Source organism: Natator depressus, chromosome 8, assembly GCF_965152275.1.
Source record: "Natator depressus isolate rNatDep1 chromosome 8, rNatDep2.hap1, whole genome shotgun sequence".
Taxonomy (NCBI): domain Eukaryota; kingdom Metazoa; phylum Chordata; order Testudines; family Cheloniidae; genus Natator; species Natator depressus.
The window spans coordinates 23,916,587-23,942,761 of NC_134241.1; the positions used below are offsets into that span (position 1 = coordinate 23,916,587).

General features: G+C 37.9%; 1 protein-coding gene across 5 annotated transcripts in view; it reads right to left on the reverse strand.

Annotated features, from left to right (window-relative positions):
- GABRB2 (gamma-aminobutyric acid type A receptor subunit beta2) overlaps positions 1–26,175 on the reverse strand; it is a 300,429-nt gene that overhangs the window by 17,803 nt on the left and 256,451 nt on the right. For 3 of the 5 annotated variants that reach the window (XM_074960637.1, XM_074960638.1, XM_074960636.1), the window contains 4 exons: positions 10,765–10,902; positions 8,966–9,118; positions 7,626–7,870; positions 2,937–3,047 (listed from right to left, as the gene is read on the reverse strand). In XM_074960637.1, the coding sequence (XP_074816738.1) occupies positions 2,937–3,047; positions 7,626–7,870; positions 8,966–9,118; positions 10,765–10,902 (647 nt within the window). The remainder of the gene's footprint in view (positions 1–2,936; positions 3,048–7,625; positions 7,871–8,965; positions 9,119–10,764; positions 10,903–26,175) is intronic. The other 2 variants (XM_074960639.1, XM_074960640.1) reach the window with 1 other exon arrangement.

Here is a 26,175-nt window from a genome sequence, read left to right on the forward strand (position 1 = left end):
CAAGGAGGGCAGCCTCAGGCTCAGCATCAAGAATAACTCCCAATACAGTTTTAGTAGTAGTGTAAACAAAACAAAAACAAAAAACACTCATCTTTCTACAGTAGTAAAAAATGTTTTAGTTGAAAATTTAGCAGTTAGAGTGTTGTTAGTGCTCAGTGCCCCCAAAAGCACAGGGCAAAGGGGCATGTGTGATATAGCAGATATTAAATGCCCTTGCCATTCTCCATTCCTCCTCACTACAGTCTCCCTTCATCTAAAGTAAAACCTGTTTTGGGACTATCTGGGCTTTACATATAAATAAATTGTATAAACGGTGAAACAGCACATTTGGTAACACATCACATTGTCCAAAAAGTGTTTTGAACACTGAAAAACTAAAATTATTATTTTGAGTTGAACTAGCAAAATGTTGATTTTAAAGAAGCAGGGTTCTTCAATAAAATTTTACAATTTTTGCTTGAAATAATGTGGCTTAATGTACAAAGGACTGCCAACATTATTACATAGGACTATGTCGGACCCTTCAGCATGTTAATAAACAAAAACATTGTGACTGCAAAGAAAAATTAAATATTTTAATTTAGAAAATGACTAAGTGAAGTATGAGCGAACTGTGTTTATGCAATAGAAAAGGTATAGCACCAAATACTGAGGTAAAGTGACTGCATAAACACATATGCGGCTGGCTTCAGGGACATACACACTGTACCTGCCAGCATCAAGTAATACCCTGGTGAGGAAGGTATAGTCACTCCTGGGGAAGTTAAGAAAAACACTGTTTTATTTCAGTGCTCCATCCAAACTGTCAGCATTAGCTTTCTGTTAAATAAGAGTCCCTTTGTGAAAGCTGTAGCAGAAATACTCTGTGCTAATATACGCCCCTTGCTGCACTGCCCATACTCCTCTTCCTAGCCTGTGGTGCCTCACAGTTTTGAGGTAGCATTTCCCTACCCTGTTGGTGAAAGGTACTTCACAGTGCTTTCCACCACTACAGTCTCCCCCAGGCAAAATTTCTACTGACAAGGCCTGTCATAACCATAAGGGTAGCCTAAAATTCCTCCTTACCTGTAAGGGGTTAAGAAGTTCAAATAACATGGTTGGCATCTGACCAAAAGGAACCAATGGGGACAAAAGATACTTTCAAGTCGGGGGGGGGGGGGAAGAAGAGGGTTTGTTTTGGGTTCTTTGTTTCTGTGGCCGTTCTCTCTTGGGACTGAGAGGGGCCAGACAGAAATTCATCTTCTCCAACCCATCCTAATCCAAGTCTCCAATATTGCAACCCGTATAGGTAAGCCAGGTAAGGCAGATTAGTTTATCTTTTGTTTTGCTTGTGAATTTTCCCTGTGCTAAGAGGGAGGTTTATTCCTGTTTTCTGTAACTTTAAGGGGAATCCTCTGTGTTTTGAATCTGAATACCCTGTAATGTATTTTCCATCCTGATTTTACAGAGATGATTTTTACCTTTTTTTTTTTAAATAAAATCTTTCTTTTAAGAACCTGACTGATTTTTCCATTGTTCCAAGACCCAGGGGTTGGGTCTTTGATCATTTTGTAACCAATTGGTTAGGATATTATTCTCAAGCCTCCCCAGGAAAGGGGGTGTAAGGGCTTGGGGGGATTGCTGGGGGAAGAGGAACTCCAAGTGGTCCTTTCCCCTGGTTCTTTGTTAAATCACTTGGTGGTGGCAGCATACCTCAGTCCAAGGACAAATAGAGATTTGTGCGTTGGGGAAGTTTCTAACCTAAGCTGGTAGAAATAAGCTTAGGGACTTTTTCACGTGGCTCCCCACATCTGTACCCTAGAGTTCAGAATGGGGAGGGAAGCCACACAAGGCCCTTGAACACTAGTTTATGGAAGAAAAGGGCATAGACCAGACCTGCAATTAGCCCAGCATGTTTACTATATGCTTCACTGTGCCATCTATAACATCCATTAAATCATCATGTTGCAATGAGGGAGTTTTGCTAGTTAATCATTATTATTGCCATTTCAAGGTTCAAGGTTTGTTATACCTTCAGAGAAGCCACTAAAAGAGTTAGCCTGAGTCAAGTGGGATGGAGTACTAACGAGAATATTTGTGGAGAAAATATTGACAATTCCGAAGGACATAATGATGGAAGCTCAGCATGGCGAACCGTAGGCTGCTTGGATAAATTCAGGGCTAAAAAGAAGCTATACTGGAAATAGAAAGTCAAGAGGTATCCAGTCAGGATTGCATGTCCTGCATGGGAGAAGGAAGAGACAGTAGAAAATATTGCTTACTAATGGGGACAGAGCTAGAAGCTATATCAAGGATAAGACAAATCCAGAATGAAAATTCTGCTAAGCAGTCAGGAAATCAGTGAGAATGATGGAAGATGACAGAACTAATGCATTTAGTAACCCTATTTAACAACAACAAAGACAACATTACTAGGCTCAACAATGCAAGAATAAATCCACAACTTAAAAGAGATAGAACTGAGCAAAAAGTTGCTTGAAGAACCTGCAAGTCTAATGGGAAGCAGACCTACACTCCAGAATTCTGGGGGATACGTGGGTACTGAGGTAATAATCATCAGCTAATATCTATATAAGCTGTGGAGACCTTGAGGTCCCAGAAGATGGAAGTGTGTCAACATGGTACCATTTTTATTTCAACCCTTAAAACTTCACATCCATCCTTTGCAAAGTAATGAAGCAAACAGGGAACAAAATTATAATAATCTAGAAGCAAAAGCGTCCTGGGGCTAAACATGGGTTAAGAACAAATCCTGCCAGACGAATTTCATAGTCTATTTTGATATGACTGCAAAATTAGTAGATGAAGGGAATGCAGGGGACATTATGCTGGGATTTCAGAAAAGCACTTGATACAGTATCACAGGGGATGGGAGCCAACATAAGATGTCTTGGACAGAAATACAATTAAAATGGATCAAAAACTGGCTATCTAACCGTATACAGAGAGTAATCGTAATTGGTAGTCCGTCTAGTTGGGGAGAGATTTCCAGTGGGGTCCAGGGATCGGAATTCGGTCCCATTTTGTTTAATATCTTTATAAAAGACCTGGAAGACAAAGTAGAGAATAGGGAATGGTGGTCAAAACTAGAGGTGGCATAGAAAAATGCAAAAGCATTGTAGGAACTGTAAGGACAAATTAATAAAAATGAGATTTTTTCACTAAAATAAAAGAAAGATTATACTTTTGTGACAAAATGATTCTAAATATAAAATAATTCTAAATGTCCATAGAAAATGGAAAGAAAGGTTTATTGACCTCTAATGCTATTCTTAGCCAGATAGAGGAGTTCACAGTTAGAAAATAAAATCCAATATAATACTAGGTTGGGGTGAATAAGTCATTATCTCTTCAAGGTGCAGAGAGGCAATACTCCTGCTTTATTCATCCTTACTAATCAGCACTTGCAATACTGTGTATCATTTTAGGCACTTTAGTACGAAAAGGATAATAAATTGAAGGTACTACCAAGATGACAAAGGTAGGAGGAAACATCACACGGTATGAGGATAGACTGGGAACATTAAATATATACGTATATAGCCTGGAACAGAGCGGTCAAGAAAGAATGTGTTAACTATTTGCAAATGACTTGAGTGTCCGCAATAAAGGGAAATGGGAACTGTTAAAGTCAGCACAGGAAGGCAAACCTGGAAGTAACAGTATGAAATTGCTTACAAGAAAAACAATGAGACTTCACATGAGGAGAAAGTTTGTTAAAAAGAGTTAAAACATGGAATAAATTGCCGAGGTCAGATGATGAAGCTTCAACTTTAAAATATAGGCAGGTGAGGACAAAACACCTGAGAAATACAGAAGGGAAATTCCTGCATACTACAGGAAGGTGGGGCTTGATCATCTACATGATCTTTCCAACCTGAAGTGTCTCAGAAGTAAAATAGAGCTTGTCATATATGATTTGTTTTTTAGCTAGTCCATGGTTACATATTTCCAGATAATCTATTGTGAAATTTTCCTTGCTCTTGTGTACTTTTTAACTTTCCTTGATTTTATTATTGAAACTATGCACTGCAAAAAAAAAAAAACAAAAAAAACAAAAACAAAAAACCACAAACAAAAAGAATATAGGACCACAAAAATAAAAAAAAAAAAAGAAAGACTGCATTTCTGTCCTACCTGAATTCTGAAAGATAAATAGATGCAAGGCATTTACTGTGAATATAGTATGAAATATAATTGAAAATATTAGATTTGACCACACTGTCATATGGAAAAGCTCACAGGAAGTCCTGGATGAGGGCTGGTGGGGGTCAGTCCAATGTCATAAACCGGAGGCTAATACTTCTGACTCTCAGAACCCCCAACCTCCACACAGATCACAAGGGATTCACAGGAGGCCAGGGACATAAAAAACGAACTCCTGTGCCTTTCTACTGATTCTGGAACTCTCTACTCCTGGACATCAAGGAGTAAGTGAAGCCAGGCTGCCAATGTTTCTGCCTGCTCTGGAACAGCTGCCTGGAGGGGAGCAGAACCCTGCAGCAGACTGGGATCCCACAAGTCCTGCTGGGATCCCACAGGTCCTGCAGGACGTGCTGCCATAATAGCAGGAGTGGGTAAAATGTATTTTCTTGCGGGAGGGCTTGGGTGGCCAAAAAAAAAAAAAAAAAAAAAAAAGAAGACTGTGATAATTTGCATGAAAACACTTTAAAACTTTTAATACTTAAATTTAAGCAAGGGATAGAAAGAGATTTGATGTCTATTACTTTAACTTTGGTTGTATTTTTACACGGTTTAAGCAAGATTTGTTTTAATTCTTTTAGTCGTAAAAATTATGTCTATATAAAAACTGACTGAGGTTTTTTTGTTTTCAGTAGCAGAGGCAAATCCATCTCTCTTGTGAGATTTGTGGGATCTAAGGTTCTAGTGGCTGGAAGCAGGATAAACATGCAAGAAACAATACAGGAGTGGTTATTGCAGGGCGGCATGGGAATGGGATTAAAAAAAAAATAGTCCCACGCAGGACTCTACAGGGGAGTTCAACAGTGCAAGCAGGAGGTGTGTTCATTTTTTCCACTGATTCCTCATGGGAGGATTCAAGGATGGAGGGGATGATGAGTATTTCCACTAGGGGTAGAGAAGTTGTAGCAAGAAAAATGTGAACCTCTGCTGGTTTCTGTGTTAAACCTTGAGGAAATATATTGCAGATTTGTTGGACCAATGGGTAGTTCTACAAAATATAAATCAATCAGCTTGGTGAATTGCAACATTTCCAGTGATTATGGATCCTCTTTCTAGCCCACTTCTCTATGATGTTTGTAGTAATACAGCGATATGACAATTTAAAGTTTATGGGCCAAATTTTCAATAAGGATCCAGAATTTTTGTGCTGCTCCAGAGATGTAAAAGAGATTCTGGCTGTAACTGGGCAACTGAAAATTCCCTTGGCAAGGGCAAAAGCTCAGCTAGGGAAAGCTGGCAGAGCCAGCTCCTGCATCAGTTGCCCCCTCCCTGCCCTGTATAGGGAGCGAATTGTTGGAGGGAAGAGGCAGGGTGGAGCTCTGCTCAGCTCCACTCCACTCCATTGACTCCCACCTGGGATAAGCTAGAGCAGACTCTAGTCTGCTTCAACTCTGGGCCAGCAAAAACAGGTCATAATCAGGAAGCTGTAACTGACCCCTGACACCTCCCCTTTCTGGCACAGGAAAGAATTTGACCCTCACTGAAGTTATTTAACTCCTTGAGATGGAGGGTTTAAAACTGAGAATCTCTGAATATGATCCATATCAATGTGCTTGTTAGCACCTGAATTTTGAGATTAACAGGATGAGCCAAATGGGCACAGTTACTGGTCATAACATTATGTGACTGGCTGTGTGTGTGTGGATAATTATACAGAGGATAGTACAAAGATATGACCTGCAAAGATATACAGTGCAAACTGCACCCGGTAGCTCGGATGATATCACAGTGATTATGTGCCTGAATCTTTTCATTGATTTCAGTTGGTTTTGAATAAGGCCTTCTGAGAGCAAAATTAGTTTGGATGGTGATGACAGAACCCTAAGATCTGTAACGTTATTCAGTTTTCTGTGTTGTGTTCACAATATATTCTGATTTTCCTAAGATTCTAACAAGAAAAAAAATGCTTTTTATTGTAAGTTTACACAAAATACCCTGTTGGGTTTTTGTGGGGCATGGTTCTGTTTGTTAAAGGAAAACCAGTTTAAAAAAAAACAAGTGAAATAAAATCTTGTGATTTTTTAAAATAGCTTTTAATTGAATTTTATTATGAACACTGGAATGATGAAGGGTGAATGGGATGAGTTGTAAGAGTGTGACATCAAAGGTAAATACCAGTCCTCATGCATTTGCCTTAATTCATTTGTACACTACAATCCCATTAGATAAAAGCAGTTGTCGTATGGTTCTCTCACATTACAAAAAAATAAAGTTAAAATAAAAAAAGCATAGCTAGTATATGAAATCTGAGCTATGAAATATAATCCTCCAGTTGAAAACATTCAGTAAAGAATGTTTTTTTAGGTGCCAGCTAATAGTGGAATATTAGTGCCTGCTGTTAAAAATACATACCCGCTTCCCATTCCCCTACACCCACACTTTGTACATCAGCATAAAAATCTGGGCAGATATTAAGTATTCCACCCCCAGAGCTGTGTGAAACTTCTCCATTTCCATCCATGCAAACTTTTTCCTCTACTTTTGAATTTGCACCCTTTGAGTTTCATGTTGAGTTACATAAGTGAAAAATCCCCCAAATTAAAAGAAAAGCCAGATGAAATGTCTTTCATCTGGCTTCTGATCGCAAATTAGAACTCTGAGAGAAATCACAATTTTTGTTTTGTGGATTTACACACAACATTTTTTGCCATTTCGTGCTTGGCATGATTTGGTGCTTGCCCCCAAATTTTGCTTTATGTGAAATTTTACCAAAACTGCTACTTTGAATAACGGCCTCATTTTCATTACACAAAAGGAATGCATGCACTTGAAAAAGGCATGTATCTTAGCAACTCCCCTCCCCCCCCCACAACATGAGCCCATTTTCGGATTCATAACTGAATGCATAAAAAAATTTGACACCATAATTCTGAGTCATTTTGCATTTTGCCAAGAATATTTGAGACACTTGTAGCTGATAACATGCAAAACCACCAAGTTTTAATACTTTCCTTTAAAAAAGAAAACCCACATCCCATCACTTCAGTTTCTCTGAAAAGTTTTAGGAATCTGGTTCAAGTTTGGGGTTTGTTACTAAGGTTTCATACAGCTTGTTCTAACACTTGAGCTTATAGCCATCATTTTGGATTTGCTCATTTAAGGCCTCTAAGGAACAGCTTAATCTTTGTGGTTTATTTTGAAGCTTTCCTACCTCCATTTTGAATGAGAGCGCATTTCTGAGCTCAGCCTATTCCGAGTATGTGCTTTTAAAAGAACATTCTAACAATCATAGTACCAGCTAGAGGGCAGCATGCATTGCTGAGACAGTTAAGTTTAATGCTTTGCAGAGCTAAGACATGTTTCTAGGAATCCTACTTGATATGTTCTACTCAAGAAATGATATTTTTAAAGCTCTGTTTGGAAGAAGTGAATCAGCTGTGGTCGCTGTGAATGGCTAAACTATATTCCCCACTTCAATTTACCTTATTGACATCCATTCGCAACTTCTCATTGTTGGCACTGGCAGCTTTTTCTGCTGCTTTCTTTTGACGTTGGGGTCCCCTGCCAAAGAAGATGTAGTTGACCAATGCATATTCCAGCAGGGCCATAAAAACGAAAACAAAGCATCCCATCAGATACATGTCAATGGCTTTTACATAGGGAATTTTGGGAAGAGTCTCTCGAAGATGGGTATTGATGGTTGTCATAGTGAGCACAGTTGTGATTCCTGGAAAAAGGAAGACAGTTTCATTGATTATATTCATGTTAAATTTCTATCGTTATAACTCAATCTTTAAATGCCAGCACAGCAGGGAAGTTAGGAAGGTATTTTTGTTCTCTGTTTAAAAAGCATGGTGTTAGTGCAACTTATTACAGTTGTAATTGTCAAGACAAATACACAGTAATCTTGACTCATACAAATATGATTTCTTAATGGGAACTGTAGACTCTCCTAGCTACCTGGGTTATCAGCTGCCAGTATAGACATACTATGTCTTGCCTCACTGCTTTCCTCTAGAATTTTTTTGCTGCCTGTCTTTAGGCTTGAATTCCTCGGAAGAAATCCTGACCCCATTGAAGTCAATGGCAAAATTCCCATTGGATTCAATGGTACCATGTTGTCACCCACTCCTCCCTACATGCTCCAGTTCTGATTTCCATGGATGGAAGTAGTATCAGCAGGAGTGAGCTTGATTTTGTGTTAATTTTTGGCAAGCACCATTCACATTTATATTTGCAATGTGTGCTCAGATACCATGATGAGGGGTGTAATAGAAACAAACCCTCAAAGGATAATTGATGAGATACATTAATACAAAGAGCAGTGTTCTCAGCATTAATAAGGAGAATTGTTTTGCTTGTGGAATTTAAGCCCTCTACCTGGCAAGGGAGATTGGTTAGTCAAATGCACTGCTCTGTCACAATTGTATCTACTTCACACCTGAAAAGGAAAAGCAATGTATATTCCATACATTGTAGGCTTGTAGGCTTGCTCTGGATTGCCATGAGCAGAAACAAATAAAATACATGCTATTTTTAGACTAAAAACAAGTGCAATAAAAAAAACCTGATTGAGACAACCAGGCTAATTCCAATTACGATGATTATATAGTTAGCTAATTCAGACATTAAATCACTTTCAATTTTTATTTCAATTGTGAAAAATTTAAATGCTGAATCAGATAATACAAAGCTTAACAAGCTAGGCAAAGAAACCCAACAGAGATTTTTTTTTGTCAAATCATGCACGAAACGCTACACCAGAAGCAAAAAAAATATATTCTACTAATACACAATGCATGATAGGAGTAAAAATGCCTACCTAAAGCAACTCTTGCAGCTGAAGCATCATAATTAATCCAGAATGAAACCCAGGAGAGGATAGTGATCAGAATGGAAGGCATGTACGTCTGCAGAATGAAGTAGCCAATGTTTCTCTTAAGTTTAAAGCTGAGAGACAGCCTTGGGTAGGCACCTAAAAAGGGAATATTTAGGCATGGCCGTGATTTACTTTTGTATACCCTTAACATTCTTTGCATCATTTCAGTTTTACACTCTTGTTTCCTATGTTACAGATTTAGCGTACACGCAGAATTGCCTTAGTTGGGGACAACCAACTGCAGATTTTATAATGAAGTCTGTATTCAACAGTATTTTGTACTAAAGGTGTTGAGTCAGTAATACATAGATTCACAGCTGCTGCTAATTAAAATCTCCTATAATCATCTGTCAAAGTACATTTCAGAGTGCCAAACTGTGCAAAGGCTTTAGTCTTTGGTGGCTATTGTATGTCAGCTCAGATTGGGAAGATTGCTTCGCACCTAACGTGGCATTCAAGGTCACCAGGTGCTAAGGAGTATTGCAGGAGTGCTACTCAGGCAGAGTGATAGTGACCCTGGTGCACAGGGCCCTCACTGGCATATGCACACTGAACTGCCACTATTTTGAAGATTTCAGAGCACACATTCTTTGCATAAGTCTCTCCCACAGAGCTGAACTTCACCAAGAATGAGCAAGTGAATGGGACTTTCCTGAACTTGGTTACAGACAGACAGCAGCCGTGTCAGTTACTTAGGAAACAACAGTCAAATAAACAGTACTGGTATGATTCTGCTACCTCTCATGTTGGTGTCACTACACTGTCTTAAATGGAGTTACTTCTGATTTACACCAGATCTAGGTGCTGTGTCCCAAAGGGACCACACCCCCAAGATTTAAGTCCTTCAAATAATAAAGACAGCCTCCTTCTTGGGGAGAAGTTCAGCCATAAAAGAAACATACTGATCATAATGGAAGGTCGGTGACCAAACAGTATTGACACTATTTTTATTTCAATAGCTCCAGCTGGAGTTACACTCAGTCCTCCTAAGCGAGGAGCACATCTCTGTTAGCACCGTCCAGTGTCTTGAAGGTGGAGTTAGAAAAGGGAAATGCTAATGGGACAGATCCACAAGGGCTCCAAGAGCCATCAAAAACACAACCCATGTGGAGAAAATATTATCAGGCTTTTTTTTTTTTTTAAATGCATATGTTGCCAATTCTGCTTCCCCATTTTGGGCTGCATAGCGCCTTCCCGGCACCGCTGAAAATCATTTTACTGTTGACCAAGGGAGAATTACAAAATCCTGTCCAACGAGGATTAGAAGCTCGTGCAGCAGAAGGTGAACTAATTTGCATAAGACCTCGTAGCTTGGCTCCATCAACCAAAATACAGAGAAGAGAGACGGGTTTTCTTGTGGGTAGATTATGTCTTGAAGAATTTAGCAAGCTGAGGTGCACAACCAATTTCTTCAGCTTTCATGGGCTACCTTACTGTAAAAGCCAGACAATATAGTTTACTGGAGCAAGCTGTAATGCTAGAGATTAATGTATCCTAATTAGAATGAAAGGTCAAGAGGGCCAAACACACAGGAATTCTCTGTGTCAATTCATCAGTGATGTTGTATGTACTAGACTGTGAAAATTCATCAGAATATCTCATTTGCATATTCAGAATTGTTTCTCTAAGCACTCCTGGCAAATTTTCATTCAGATCAAGAACTGCACCCTTGCAACAAATCTATTTCTAAAATTATTTTCAGTGAGCAAATACAGTTCCCCTTAAACTCCCCTTCTACAAACCTGTAGAGAAAACAACATTCTTGGTGACAAGCCTGAAGTCTACAATGGAGAATTGTGGCAGTTCAATCTTTGTCACTCCTGTGACTGCATTATCACCCCCACGCCAGTAAAATTCAATGTCATCTGTTGTATAGCCATCTATAAAACAGGAGCAAAGGGTTATGGCTCTGATATCATGCAAAGTTGTAACAAACAGTTCAGTACATTCATTCAGGAACTTGGAGTAATTTTAATTGCATTTCCTAAATTAAAAATATAAATAATGTAACAGATGTGTATACATAGTCACAAACAATGTACAGTCTAGTTATAAATATGATTATGTCAAATGGCAATTTTAAATGTGTGTGTATATCTTTTTATTGATTCAGTCAGATTACCTTAATAAAATAAACTGATAAAAGGAAATTAGATTATACAAGTACGCAGTACAGGTGGAGTCCAGTATACAGTGGCTTACAGATTTATTTAATCTCAACTATCAGAAAATAGCATGTAATGTACAATATAATCAGTCTATTGTTGAATATGGAACTTCAGATGCTATATTCAAAACCTATTTTATTTTTTTTTAATTAAAAAGTAGATTCACCCTTTTATTGCCCAGAAATTAAAAAGTCAAACAAAAATAGACACCATTATTGTAGACATCATAAATAAATGTGTGAGCCCTACCCATTTTGGCTGTACAGCAGCACATAAATTGTCCCTAAAGCTGTGCAAATGTGACATCTGCCATCTCGGCCAACACAAGGATTGACTAGGGATCCCCAGAACTGAAAGAATGAGTCTCTACAGTATGAGCTAAAGAAAGAGGCAGGCTCTGTAGCTTCTTGGTATAACAGACTCATGTTCTCTGTGGACTGGGCATAGACGGGGGTACATAACACACACTGACAGCAAGAGTATATAAACTAGGGCTGTCAAGTGATTAAAAAAAATAATTGCAATTAATCGCACTGTTAAACGATAACAGAATACCATTAATTTAAATATTTTGGATGTTTTCTACATTTTCAAATATATTCGTTTCAATTACAACACAGAATACGAAGTGTTCAGTGCTCACTTTATAGTTATTTTTATGACAAATATTTGCACTGTAAAAAACAAAATAGTATATTTCAATTCACCTAAAAATACAAGTACTGTAGTGCAATCTCTTTATAATGAAAGTTGAACTTACAAATGTAGAATTATGTACAAAATATAACTGAATTCAAAACCAAAACAATGTAAAACTTCAAAACCTACAAGTCCACTCAGTCCTACTTCAGCCAATCGCTCAGACAAACAAGGAATGGGCAGCATTACCTCCTGCAAATTGTAACCAATGTCACCTGAAAGTGAGAACAGGCGTTTGCATGGCACTGTTCTAGCTGGCATAACAAGTTATTTATGTGCGAGATGCACTAAAGAGTCCTATGTCCCTTCATCTTCAACCACCATTCCAGAAGACATGCATCTATGCTGATGACGGGTTCTGCTCGATAATGAGCCAAAGCAGAGTGGACCAACGCATGTTCATTTTCATCATCTGAGTCAGATGCCACCAGCAGAAGGTTGATTTTCCTTTTTTGGTGGTTCAGGTTCTGTAGTTTCCACATCGGAGTATTGCTCTTTTAAGATAGCTGAAAGCATTCTCCACACCTCATCGCTCTCGGATTTTGGAAGGCACTTCAGATTCTTAAACCTTGGGGTCAAGTGCTGTATCTATCCTTAAAAATCTCACATTGGTACTTTCTTTGTGCTTTGTCAAATCTGCTGTGAAAGCGTTCTTAAGACAAACATGTGCTGGGTCATCATCCGAGACTGCAATAACATGAAATATATGGCAGAATGCAGGTAAAACAGAATGGGAGACATTCAATTCTCCCCCAAGAAGTTCAGTCACAAATTTAATTAACATTTTTTTTTAAATGAGCATCATCAGCATGTCCTCTGGAATGGTGGCCGAAGCATGAAGGGGCATATCTGGCACGTAAATACCTTGCAAAGCTGGCTACAAAAGTGCCATGCAAATGCCTGTTCTCACTTTCAGGTGACTTTGTAAATAAGAAGCAGTCAGCAATATCTCCCACAAATGTAAACAAACTTGTTTGTCTTAGCAATTGGCTGAACAAGAAGTGGACTGAGTGGACTTGTAGGCTCTAAAATTTTACATTGTTTTGTTTTTGAGTACAGTTATGTAACAAAAAAAGTCTACATTTGTAAGTTACACTTTCAGGATAAAGAGATTGCACTACAGTACTTGTATGAGGTGAACTGAAAAATACCTTTTCTTTTATCATTTTTACAGTGCGTATATTTGTAATCAAAATAATAATATAAAGTGAGCACTGTACACTTTGTATTCTGCATTGTAATAGAAATAAATATATTTGAAAATGTAGAAAAACACTCAAAATATTTAACAAATTTCAGTTGGGTTGTATTGTTTAACAGTGCGATTAATCATGATTAATTTTTTTAATCACAGTTAATGTTTTTTGAGTTAATCACGTGAGTTAACTGTGATTAATCGACAGCCCTAGTATAAACTACTAACATTAATGAAGGAGGTGCAAAAGCAAGTAAATAAACTAGACACGTCTTGTAACGTATTAAAAATGCACGAAAATAAATGTTTGTTAACTGTAAAGGACAATTGTGATAGGGACAGAAATTTTATCTGTAGTCTTCCAGGGTAACTGCATAAGAACGCTTGATGTGCAGTTGAGCATGATTGTAAAATCTTACAATAGGTTTAAAATAAAACCTTTTACATTGCTTGAACGTACCTGATTTCAAGAATAATGGACATTTATAGCAAATTGGCAAAACACTGCACATTTCATGACTACCTGAAAACGTATTAAACAGTCTCCAAATCTCTTAATTTCTGATCAGCCAAGTGTAGAATAGTACCACTGAAAAGGTAAGCAAATGTACAGTGCTTCATCAATTTATGAAGATGCAAACGCAGGAATCCTTCAGAACATTAGAATGGCTGGGTTTAAAAGCCTGCCCAATATACAGAATTAGTTTTAAAGCAGTCTCATAGTGTGTGTTTTTCTATTGCACTGTGTTTTTGTCAGTTTCAGCTTTCTCTGAAAATGACCATTTTCCTTCTATATGTTATGGTACTAATTGGAAGTCTAACACTCTTTGAGGAAGCAGACAAAGAAAATAGAACAACAGAAGTGAAAAGTAAATCAGAATGCATGAAAAATTTCTCCTGGTGTAAGTGGGATATTTTCTCTCACTTTGGGCTCCATCCTATGAGGTGCCAAGCACGATCAACTAATCATGAAGGACTGATCCCCATGGGACCAAAACTGTGCATGCTACAAAATCTTGCTTTACTCAGTGTGGGGGGTTTCATGGTTTGTTAGGTTAGGGCAGAGGTGGCCCAACGTGTTTTCAACTAATTTATCATCTTTTATTCATAGTATTCATGTAACTGGTCTGACTCATTCTCGTGTAATTGCTTTTGTTTTATTCCCTTTTGAAAACTCCATGCACAACAATTTGTTAGTTAAAGTCATCTGTGAAAACAGACAAATAAGCTTTCTATTTATTGTGGAAGAGCGCCATTCCAGGGTGTCCCATTGTGACCTAAGGCAGCCCTGCAGGCACCCTGCCCTCAACAATCTCTCAGTTCTTTGTAATGGCTTGCTCTGTAATGGGCTAGAGCACTTGAACAAGATTCACCCTGTGTGGGGTCTTTTGTTTTAACCCCCCAAGGCCCCAAAAAACCAAAACAGACTTTGAGGCCCTCAGGCCACACCCTTCCTTCAGCCCACAGCCCTTCATCTTGGGATCTGTGTAGCTTCATTCAGATGTCTTCTCCAGAGCGCAGGAATCCCACAGTCCGCCTTCTGTCTGTGCTGTTCCCAGGTGGAAACACCAATTAACAAATGCTAAGGAATTCAGAGAAATCAGGATATTTACAGATGTCTTGCTACAACATTTCCTTAATCTTAGCCACAGTTAAAAACTTTACATATCAGTCAATGATTGAATAGATTGTTAGCAATTGGTATTGACAAAAAACCTGGTCAGAAAATGAAATGGAGAAAAACTGTGCACATTTTTGTGAAATTTTATTTTTCCTCAGGAATTTGACTAGTTTTGGTTAGCAAACGCCATTGGTAAAGGACCCAATACTTCTCCACTTGGAAGAGTAAGGATCCATAGCTCAAGCTGCAGCAGGACATTCTTTCTCCCCAACATATCCAGAACCTCCATAAGTGACATGGGCTTGAGTTCAAGCAGAGAAGACCCCAAAATTGATCGCTTATTTATTATAGAACATGCTTTTTCTCCTTTGTTTCACTTACAGACCTTTTCCCCCTGTCACCTGTAGGTTTACCAGAGGAGCCAAGTGTAGTTTGGATGGACAACCTTTACACCAAATGAATCTTTCCTTTCTCTACCTGTGAACTAGGCAGTGCCATCAATAGGATTAAAGTTGGCAAAGTTCAGCACTGGCAAGCACCCACAGTGAATCTGGAAGGTCATGGTGTTTGATATTTATAAATACAGTAGATGTCTATATAGTCTAAAATAATGCAAGTCTGGGAAAGAGCCGAGGTCACTGCAATCTGTCGACAAAAGCCTGATCAGGTGTAGTCCAGGAAGCATCAAGCGTGATTGCAGAATGAGTTATACTGATGCTCCTGAAGTGCTACAGTTGCCACAATAACCAATGATCAACATGCTTTTCGATCTTCAAGACCCACCTGCTGCAAGTTGTTTGCATCTTTGGAAACTAGAACCATTAGTATACTACAGAAAATTATCTTCATGGAAAGCTACACAGTGGACTTTAAGGTTTCAGAGCATTAATCAACAGTGCAATGTATATAGTACACACAAATATTTTCCTATGGATAGCAAAGCTTCTGTACAACTTCCGTAGTTCAGATTGGGTTGAAATTGTTCTACTATACTGACTAGATGATTAAAAAAGCCAAATTACATACTTACTCCAGAGATGGGAATTATTTTGTTCTGTAGGGAAAATAAAGCATTTCACAGCTTAATTATGCTTTCCTGAAAACTGCCTAATTATACAAGAACCCCTTCTCAATCCCTCATTTCTTCAATTAACCCTATTCTATTTTCTCCGCAGCCTGGAAATATCTAAAGGTAGATATGGAAGAATGTGCAATACTTTAAATGTTTCTTTCCAACAGAGATGGCCTGAAACTCATGGGCTCTATTAACTGCTGGACAGGTTTAAGGAACACGTAGGTAAGGCATCCATTTTCCCCTTTACCACATCTGTGTCTGTAATTGATACCACTGTAATTTCTGAATTAATGGACTAATTTATGTGGAAAATGCAACTGACAACCACTTACAGGGTTTTCCACTCCCTTTATATTCATCACTCCACAATGTTACTCATGGTAAATGTGTATCATACATTTTTAGGGTTAGTCCTTTGGTCCTCCAGCATCGTCTGCATGTTACTGTACTCAATGTACTCCATGTAAGTTTGTACGAAAGATTTTTTCCCCCCCACAGTTCCTAAGGTTGACTCCACTTATAACCAAATCTGTTGTCATTTCCCCCGCTGCCATCTGGAAAGAAGACTTTCTTTTCATGCTGTGCAGCAGCTACTCCAAAATGAAGAGCAAATGAAGAGCTGCCTACCAAAGAGGGAAACTGATGACAAAAAATGGGACACTGGTTACTAACAAGGTGTTTCTAGTCTGTGCAGAATCCTTGATTTCAAGTACTATGAGGAAATGTGCTTCATTCCTTCTCTCTCTCTCAAAAAAAGGAAGAGGATAGGGTAAGGGGTGCATGGATGGACTTTGTTAAAGATAGATTTAGGGGACAGACTACTATGTTTTCTTCTTCCATGTTTGAATGGAAACAATTCTCTACACATTTATCCTGAACAAAAATCCCTTATTCTATGTACTCAGGTCTCTGATCATACTTCAATGTCTAAAAGGGTTTTTACCAAAGATGCCTGGAAATTCTGCAATAGATCAGGTCATCATGATGCCCTTTTCCTTCCCTATTTATGGTTTATTTTCCAGGAAAGATGTGAACATTTTAATAAGAGATCATGTTTTCTGGTCTACCACCATCTCTGTTAGATCTTTAGAATCTACATTTCTGTTTTTGAAGGTAAAAAAATAAAAATGCAGCAGCAAACATGCCAGCACAGATCAGTAAAGAAAGACAGTTGTATGCTATGAAAAAATAAGTAAAAACAGTGTCCTTTGAGAGGTTATGCAAAAGCATTCTACATGGTTTACTGTGCAGTTTACTTTTATTTATAGGAAAATTGGTAGGAAAACATCTGCTCACACCATATTCCAAATTAACATTTATTTAATTTCAACATTAAGCTCAGAATTCTAGGAGATCTCCTTGAGCCCTCTAGGATGAATCAACAGCATGTTTTGATGTCAGGGTTAATTACTGTGCTTTAGAACTATAAACAGAATAGGAAAAGAAAAAAAAATAAATTAGCAAAACAAGTTTATTAGTGTCTATAAACTGCATGCTGTGTATACATTAAAACATCAGGATAATTATTTTTTTCCATTTGGGAAAATAGATTGAAGAAAGTGTTTTAAAAAACCTAAGCCAAACTTTTATGAAACACAACTTATTACAAGTCCTTTTCTGAATCTTTCCTCATGGATATTTAACTACACGTCTCCCACTCAAACTTGGGTTCACCCAACAAATGGCTGTTGATTTCTCTGCCAACACTTTCTGAAGCATTCCAACTTTTCCTTTAGTCTCCTCAAGAAAGAGAGTGTCAGTTAAACAGCTCCTGTGTTCTCAATGGGAGTTGCCAGGTGCTGAGCACTTCTGGAAATCTGGCTTCTTCATTTAGGCACCGTGAGGGGAGTTGAGCCCTTTTGAAAATCTTGCCACAGGAATCTAAGCAAAAGATTCCAAAACATTCAATTTTGCTGTGGTAAAGCTGTGCACAACCCCCTGCTATTTAAGGCACTAGAGAACATCTATGGTACAGAGAAGTTAAAATGGGGCTTTGATGTTGGATATTAACAGCTTTTTCATTCATCGGTAACAGAAGAAAGACATTTCCTAAAATTCTACAAGTATTCAGAACCCCATTAAAACATTTCTCCTCCTGGTCTATGTAAAATGAATAGTCCCACTGATTTCATTGCATGGAGGAGGAGAGAGGAATATTATGGGGGGAACTGCAAATGAATGCCATTGTGTACTGCTAAAATACCTACAGGTAATCTGAGACAAACCTACTACCTACAAAACATCAGCCAGTAAAATGAACGGATGCATTCATTTCCTGGGTGGATGTTTTGCCAGTAATAGTTATAGGTCCAATTACCTGTGAACATAATATACGTCAGTAGGTATTTAGGCTTCAAGACATCCCTACTTGCTAGTTAAATGATTTAATGCCCAGGCAATTTTAAAGAGTAATAGCAGCCTGGAAAAAAATCAGCTTATAACTATGATAAAGAAAACATAGAAAGAATGAGTAATAGATCAATATTTCTAAAGTATCAGAACACTTATGGATCCTGCACACCGAGTAGGTCAAGCACACCAAGACTAATACTTCATCATTCATTTTGTACAAGAAGATTCCTAGCAGAAGGCACTATTTGATTTAAAATGTAATATGATTGTAAGAGAGTTATTGTTCTACTGTATATTAAACTCTACCTAAGTATGTTACCAGGAATGACTGATTGCTTCCCCCCCCCCATATCATTTATATATCATCATCAGAATCACGATTCACTTCACATTTAGAAAGTTTTATTTCTCGTTCCTGCCATTTGTCACACATCAGCAGTCAACCAAATCAACACATTGTTCCTGCAAATATGGGGTCTGATTCTGAGAGGAGCTAAGCCTTCTTAACTCCCAGTAATTCGAAGAGCAGTTTATGCTTTCTTAATACCTCACAGGAAAGGGACAATGGACTATGGAGTATTTTGAAAGAAGAAGAAAACACACAAAAACTACAGAAAAAGAGCCATTTACTTTTTGCAAGTTGAAACATTATTGCTTAAGACTGAATGGTTTTGCATTTTAAACTCAAGATGTGGTTAATATATACAATACATAAAAATAAACCTGTGTGAGAAGTCTATAAAATCTAGCACAAGGTTTATTGTGTGGAAGTATTTGTTTACATAGGGCAACAATCAAGACAAACGGGGGCTATTTTAGAGATATACGCACACACACACATTGTATTGCACACACATCCAGATAAGGTGTGTGTATATAATATATAAAAAATGGCAGGCAGTGGCTCATATTTCAGTATTTATATTGTGGCAGCACTGGAGATAAGGGATCAGGTCCCCATTGTGCCCAATACATATGTAATGAAGAGCAAATCCCTGTCTCAAAGAGTTTATAATCTAAGTATAATAAACATAAACAAACCACAAAAAAAGTGAGAAACTGTTAGAATCTAGTAGACAAACCCAGGTGAGGGTTCTAACTCTGGTTGTGTCTCAGCTTCAGGAGCAGTCATGGTCAGATATGAGGTATTATGCTGGTCCCGCATTTGTGGAGCCATATTAACTGCAAGGCAGCAGAAGCCTACAGCGAGCCCTTTTCAGCTACCTCCTGCTTGGTCTTGACCCAACTGCCAGCTATAAAATGGAAGAAATTGCCCCTCAAATTGGCATACTCTTTCAACAGTTACAGGTGTCAGCAAGTGTGGTGGCACAGAAGGGGCAGAACATGACAACCTCCTTCCCGCTACAGGCCTGAAGCCCCAAGACATAGACAGAACTGATGATACATGGCGCTTCTTGTCCCCCAGCTCTTCTTCTTTCAACAGTGACATGAGGCACATCAGAATTAGGCTGCATATGGCTTTTGAGTGAAACACTATCCACCACAGCCACTTTTTTCTTCTTTATCGCAAAGAGTAGCATAAGAAGCTGGTGAATTTTTATTACAGAAAAAACGCATGTTCGTAACCGAGGACAGACAGGTGTGGTATTGTATACATAGAAATTATATTTTAAAATTAAAAAAATCTACTGACCCACTAGAAAGGAAAGACTACAAAGCTATTTTAGGTCTCATACCCTGCCTCTGTCAACTAGATTTTCTTTGGCAAGCTAAGAATGTAATCATGAAATAATAGCCTCCCTAAAACAATAAAATGGAGAGAACTGGTGGATGAGATTAAATACTAGGTTGAATGCTTTCACTAATAATATACAAGTTTGTCAGAAACTCTTGGGTTTAAGGCATATGAACCTATTCAAATAAATGAGTTGCTCTATAAGAAGTCTAATTCAGGATCTTGACATTTGTAGATCCTTTACCATGGAATAAATTGTATACAGAAAAAGGGCTTGGAAGATAAACATTTACATTTCTAGTACAGTGTATGGCTGAGTACATATACTGTAAAGGTAACATTCTCCATTTTTATTTATGGAACACCTGTGTATACTACCTGCTTCAGGTGATTTCTTTACTGGTGCAGTAGCTTTTAATAACCTACAATGGTATTTAAAGATTAACATCACTATTTTACAGATGGAGAACCCGATACATATCTATGGGTTTAGTCATGGACTGTTCAGTTTAACTTCTTTTTATTCACGATGTGTGACTGTCATCTAAATCACACAGGAGGGAGCAATGTATGTATGTATCACCTAGGAGGGAGCAATACACCCATTGCCATACTATATGTACTTTTTATTTATTTAGATTTTGGTCTTACACAAAGTTGACATCACAGGGCCCCCTTTCAAACTTCTGCCTGCAATTTACATACATATAAGAACACAAGGACATAGAGGACAAAGATGTAGAAGTTGGCCAAAGCAGCAGCACTTGTTTCTCCATTGTTGCCATCTATCATTTGACTACTATTCACGTGACCAATACAGGTTAAACCCGCTCACTTCACTTTCCCATTACCCAGAAATCCCAGCCTCAACAGCTCCTGCCCTCTTTTAATGCCTTGTCAAACAGATGGACTTTGTAGCCTATGTGTGTGTGAAAATGGGGATTACAGCACTTCCCTACCTCACAGGAGTGAGGTGATGAAAAATGAATTAGATTGTGAAGCATTTTGAGATCGGTTGATGAAATATGCTATATAATAGTAATAGTTATGATAATTATAGCACTGCCTATTATTAAGGATGCCTGACCCATTTTCAGTTGCTTTTAACTTCGACAAATATGAACTGTTCAGGCTGTAATTGTCTGTGTTGGGTATCTGCATCAGGTTGATTTTTGTGTGTGGAGATTCCACAACCTCCCCTGGAAGGTTATTACATAGTTTTACTACTCTTTTAGTTAGGAATATCCTGATATCTAACCTAAATCTCCCTTGCTGCAGATTAAGTCCATTACTTTCTTTTTTTTACCTTCAGTGGACATGAGTACAAATGTACTTTATTTTAAAAGTACAAATGTACTTAAGTACATGGAACACTGATGTATGTGCACAGGCGCGCGCGCGCACACACACACACACACACAAAGAGACGTACAAATAGCCTTTAAGTCACTTTGTAGCCTCAGATCCCTTATGTATATTCTCACTGCATCTGGTCTTTCTAGCCCATGTTCACTTTTTGCCTGCATACCCCTTCCATATGGTTTTCTTCTGCTGACAGGGTACTCAGTCTTCCCCTCCATGGAGGGTAGTGTTAACTGCAGACTGTCAGTTTTTTATTAACTGCATCTGGAACATCTTTGGACTCGTTCCTTTTGTGAATGTCAAGAATGGCATAATTTTAGCAGAACAAAATGGCACCAACTTCTCAAACATAAAGAATAGAATTTTCATTCTTTTCCTTAAGGCATTGTACTCTTTCTTCCTTGAATGAGACTTTAGTTTTCCCCATACACATTATTTGTTTCTACTGCAATGAACAGTGAAATGTATACATAAAATATCATATTAAACAGTTTTCAGTTTGGAAAATTCACAAAACAAATCAGTTTATATTACTAATCTACAGCCAAGTGTCAGACTACATTTAATTCCGTATTAATCCTCCAACAACTACAAAATCATTCACAAACACACAATTGGTTGTGCCAAACACATCAGGACTGACCAGAGTTCTAAAAAGTTAAATTTCTTTGTATCTGAGGAACACTTGAATAAAAAAAGGTTGTTGCCGTATTTTGATTAAATGCTCTTTCACAGCAACACATTCAATTTCAGTAATATTATAATTTAAAAGTGTACTAGGTGGACTACAAGGATGCTAAATAATTATGAGTCCAAGATACTGGAGTGTCCTCATAAATCACAGTTTGAGCATCTAAGCAGGTGTGCTGAGAAGTACATGTTTACTACTTTTAAGAGGAGATTTTCAAAGGCATAAAGGTGAATTGCAGCATCAAAGCATGGAGTTGTTATGTATCTCTATTACGAAGAATGATATGTAGATGGTAATAACAATTTGCTATTTAAATTTGAATCTATCAGTTGTAAGTAATCAGTGAAGATTTAATATAGTAACAACAATCTTATTAATTCTTATGTATACGTGATCTAATTTGTACCTATTTATCACTGATTGAATGAACTTTGCTGAAAATCTCAATTTCTAAACGACATATGCAATCAAATACTAGCAGTCTCTAAACAATATCTAAACATACACTCACAAAATAGCCAATTTGATCTTTTCATAGCAGTGCCCAATATGAAAATACAAATACGCTTCACTACTACACAGAATGTTGATAAAGTTCCAAAGCATGGAAAATGTCACAGCATCATTCATAACTGTCTTCCACACTCAGGTTAAAAAAAAAGGGGGGGGGATAGAAGGAATAAATATTCTCTTCAACACCTAAAGGTTTGCCATGAAAACTTAAAGAAAAACAATGTCTGTTTTGCTCATCCCAGCAGACTTAAGGTTCAGGAGGGAAAAAAACCAAACAAACCCCACCTTTCACCATAAATAAACTGTGAAATGCACTAAATGAAACTATTAATCCATGTAGGGGGTCACTGTTATACCTTCCTGACAGGAAGGTCATCAACACCACGGCTGCAATCTAAATACAAATTTCAGAGTGGAGATGGCAGTCTAAAAGGCAGAAATCAACAGAGAAAATGAGTCACCCACTAGCTGGATATGGAAGTGTGCCATTTGGCATTTGACAGATACCAAGCAGATCTTTGGGTTATCAGCATCTGGACAATCAACCAATTCATCAAGAACATCAATATCATTCACCAAACAGGGTAGAATAGATTTAGGACTAAAGTAAACTTATTATAATTTCCATTATTTTTATACCTTCTAGGTTATAAAATCATCTCCCAAAATTGAATTTTCATGTTCACGAATCACTTATTATTATTCTTCAGGACTCAAGTATAAACTGGATTCTTTCTACTTCTAACCTTCCAAATTATCAATATCTCGCAGTATCAGCACTTTCCTTAGAAATGAAGTATTGTAGCCATGTCAGTCCCAGGATATTAGACATACAAGGTGGGTGAAGTAGTATCTTTTATTGGACCAACTTCTGTTGGTGACAGATATGCTTTTGAGATACATGGAGAAGAGCAGCTCTGTGTAGTTTGAAAGCATATCTTTTCGACTAACAGAAGTTAGTCCAATAAAAGATACTACTTCACTCACCTTGTCTCATAGAAATGAAGACTACTGTTTGGAGAGACCAGAAGCATAAACCCAGATGGTGCAAAATGATCATCATACATTTGAAAACCACTTTAAGTAAAGAATGCCCTTAATTGAATATTTTGAGGCACCACAACTGGTTTAAGAATCCTAGCTCTGTCCTTATTTCCAGGTTATGTCCACAGCAGTAAGTGCTCTGTATCAGGCCTTGCAGTAGCATTCTCTCCTTGAAAAATACTACAACTGAAAATAATTTTAAAATACAACTGAGCTAGAAATAAGCTTAAATGCTTATGACTGATTCAGAATGCCGAGACATTGCCCTTTTCACTCCAAACTCTGCTCCTCCTCGCCAGACCCTGAATCTTCAATATACAGAGTGTACCAGATACATTCACACACAGTGCCAAGTGTGTGACAGATGATATGATACATCGGATTCAAAATTTTCATCTGAACACAACTCTGTGAATGAATCATTTATTTCTTAAGGATTAACTGGGTCACTATATTAAATCCTCCTTTAAACTGGTGGACATGTGTTTCATTTGACTAACATTTCCACTGGATTTGCACTGCATTCTGTTCACTTGCTTCTTAAGGGATTACATAACCTAACATGTACAGTATAAAATCAACTCTCTATTTCATTTCAGGATCTGTAGCCTGATTTTCTGCATCTTCAGATTCACTAGTCCATTATGACTGGATGCATTCATGAAGACTAGTAAGTCATCACCATCAATAGTGAGGAGGCCACAGCTGAGTCCTGAGATGTACATGGATCTAAGTGGTGAAAATCCATAGGTACCTGAGGTGGTAAGTTCAACTCTGATGTTCAGTGAAGGGAAACACTCACTGCCAGTCCTGTCTAGCGGTTGGGTGGGGGTGTGGCAGGCTGACTTCCTCTCATCTCGGGCATTCCCCTTTTCCATTGTAATGCCACTCTGCAGTGGTCTGTCCTTTCAGGGTATGTCTACACAACAAAGAAAAACCCGCAGCCGGCCTGTGCCAGTCAATTTGGGCTCACGGGGCTTGAGTTGCAGGGCTTTTTCATTGCTATGTAGTCAAAGTCCAAGTCGGGACTTGGAGAGACCTTGTGATGACTTTAGACACCGCAGGCTATTTATTTAGTCTTAGATTTAGAGAGCCAGACATTTACAGGATCTATGTCCAGAGTCCTCAGTAAACAATACTCTTCATATTCAACACAATTGAATCCTGACTCTCCTCTGTCACATTAGAGATGGAGTTGAGTAGGCTGCAGCACATTCAGGTGCTTATCCAAACCAAGCTTCTGAATCTTTTGACGATTACCACCCATCAGTACCCTGCATGGAAAATTGAGTATCTCTGTGACCAACATCATTAAAAACATAATGCAACCAGAAATATAACTCAAACAGTCATGCATGAATGTCACAGTCCACACCACTGCTCAGCTATGAACCAGGTACTGTACTGAACAAAGTGTATTGGGATGTATCTGAGACATCTTGGTATAAGGCCACTAAGTCTGAATTTAGAAGCCCATGTTAAGCTATTTTTGCAGATTTTGTGCCTCATGACTATCGTCCCCATGGCCACACTATGGGCCACATTTTCAGAACCCCTCTGAAGGAGCAAATCTCCCCCACAAAAATTTCATCCACAATTGAATTGGACATGTTTGAGTGTAAGTGCCTCCAACCATCTGAATGTGAGAGTTATTTGGGTACTTAGGAGTACAATTACTTAGCTTTGCACTGAGGATACATTTTGTCAGTGCAAACTGCATTTAGGCCAGGCCTCATCCTTTCTGAAAATTTATCCTTGATAGTGAATAGGGTCAGAATTTGGCTCTATCTAATTGAAATTTATTCCACAGAAAATTAATGTGCAAACAAATATGCGCTCTGGAAATAAAGAGGAGTTAATTTATAAAACAGCTTTTTTCACACACATAAACAATTACTGGAATTTACAAAACACATCAATTTGAATCAATGTGTGTTGGATGCGACTCCCCTTATCTTACTTAAAATGTTGCTGGTGTTCCAAAATTGCTATTGTGAGTTTCCAAGGTGACCATTAAAAGGGCTATTAAGGAGTCATATGAGGGAAGAAGGATAACATGATCGTAAACTCAAATGTTGTTTGTACACAAAAACACTGGTTCTCGATGTCTAGGTTCTCAATGATCCCATCAATAGCCTAGAGTTCTAATGGTGCTGTACATTAAAAAATGAAAGGAAAAAATGAACAACATCTGGCGACCTTAATATATTAGTAGCAAAACTGTATTAATACTCCACTTTGCTTAATTATTCCATAGCTGTATTAAAAATCCAAAGCCGCACAGAGAAAAACATATCTGTAGAAGGAAGCCCTCCTGATTGGTGTTCATGCTGTTTGTTCAATTTAGGAAAATATTATTCATTAAGATCTGTTCAATTGCATCTATTTGTGAAGAAACGTTATGACAAATTACCTCATCCTTACCCTCAGTGTTCCAGGCATTACAATTTCTAAAAAGACTAACTATTTTAAAGGATACGTTTGATTATGGGGGAAAAGGGATGCTGTTCTACACTATTTCTGGGCAAAGAAAAAAATGCCTTGCCAAAATCATTAAGTTAAGGAGTTAAGGCTTTAAATAGGTATAATCAACTCATTAAGAAAAAAGCCACAATTGCACATGGTTAGAGTTAGGGTTGTTTCCTGGACACTTAACTATGAGTTTCCAGAAATTATTTTCTTTTAAACAACACACGTTACAATAAAAGTTCTTTTGTTACATATGATATATATTTGC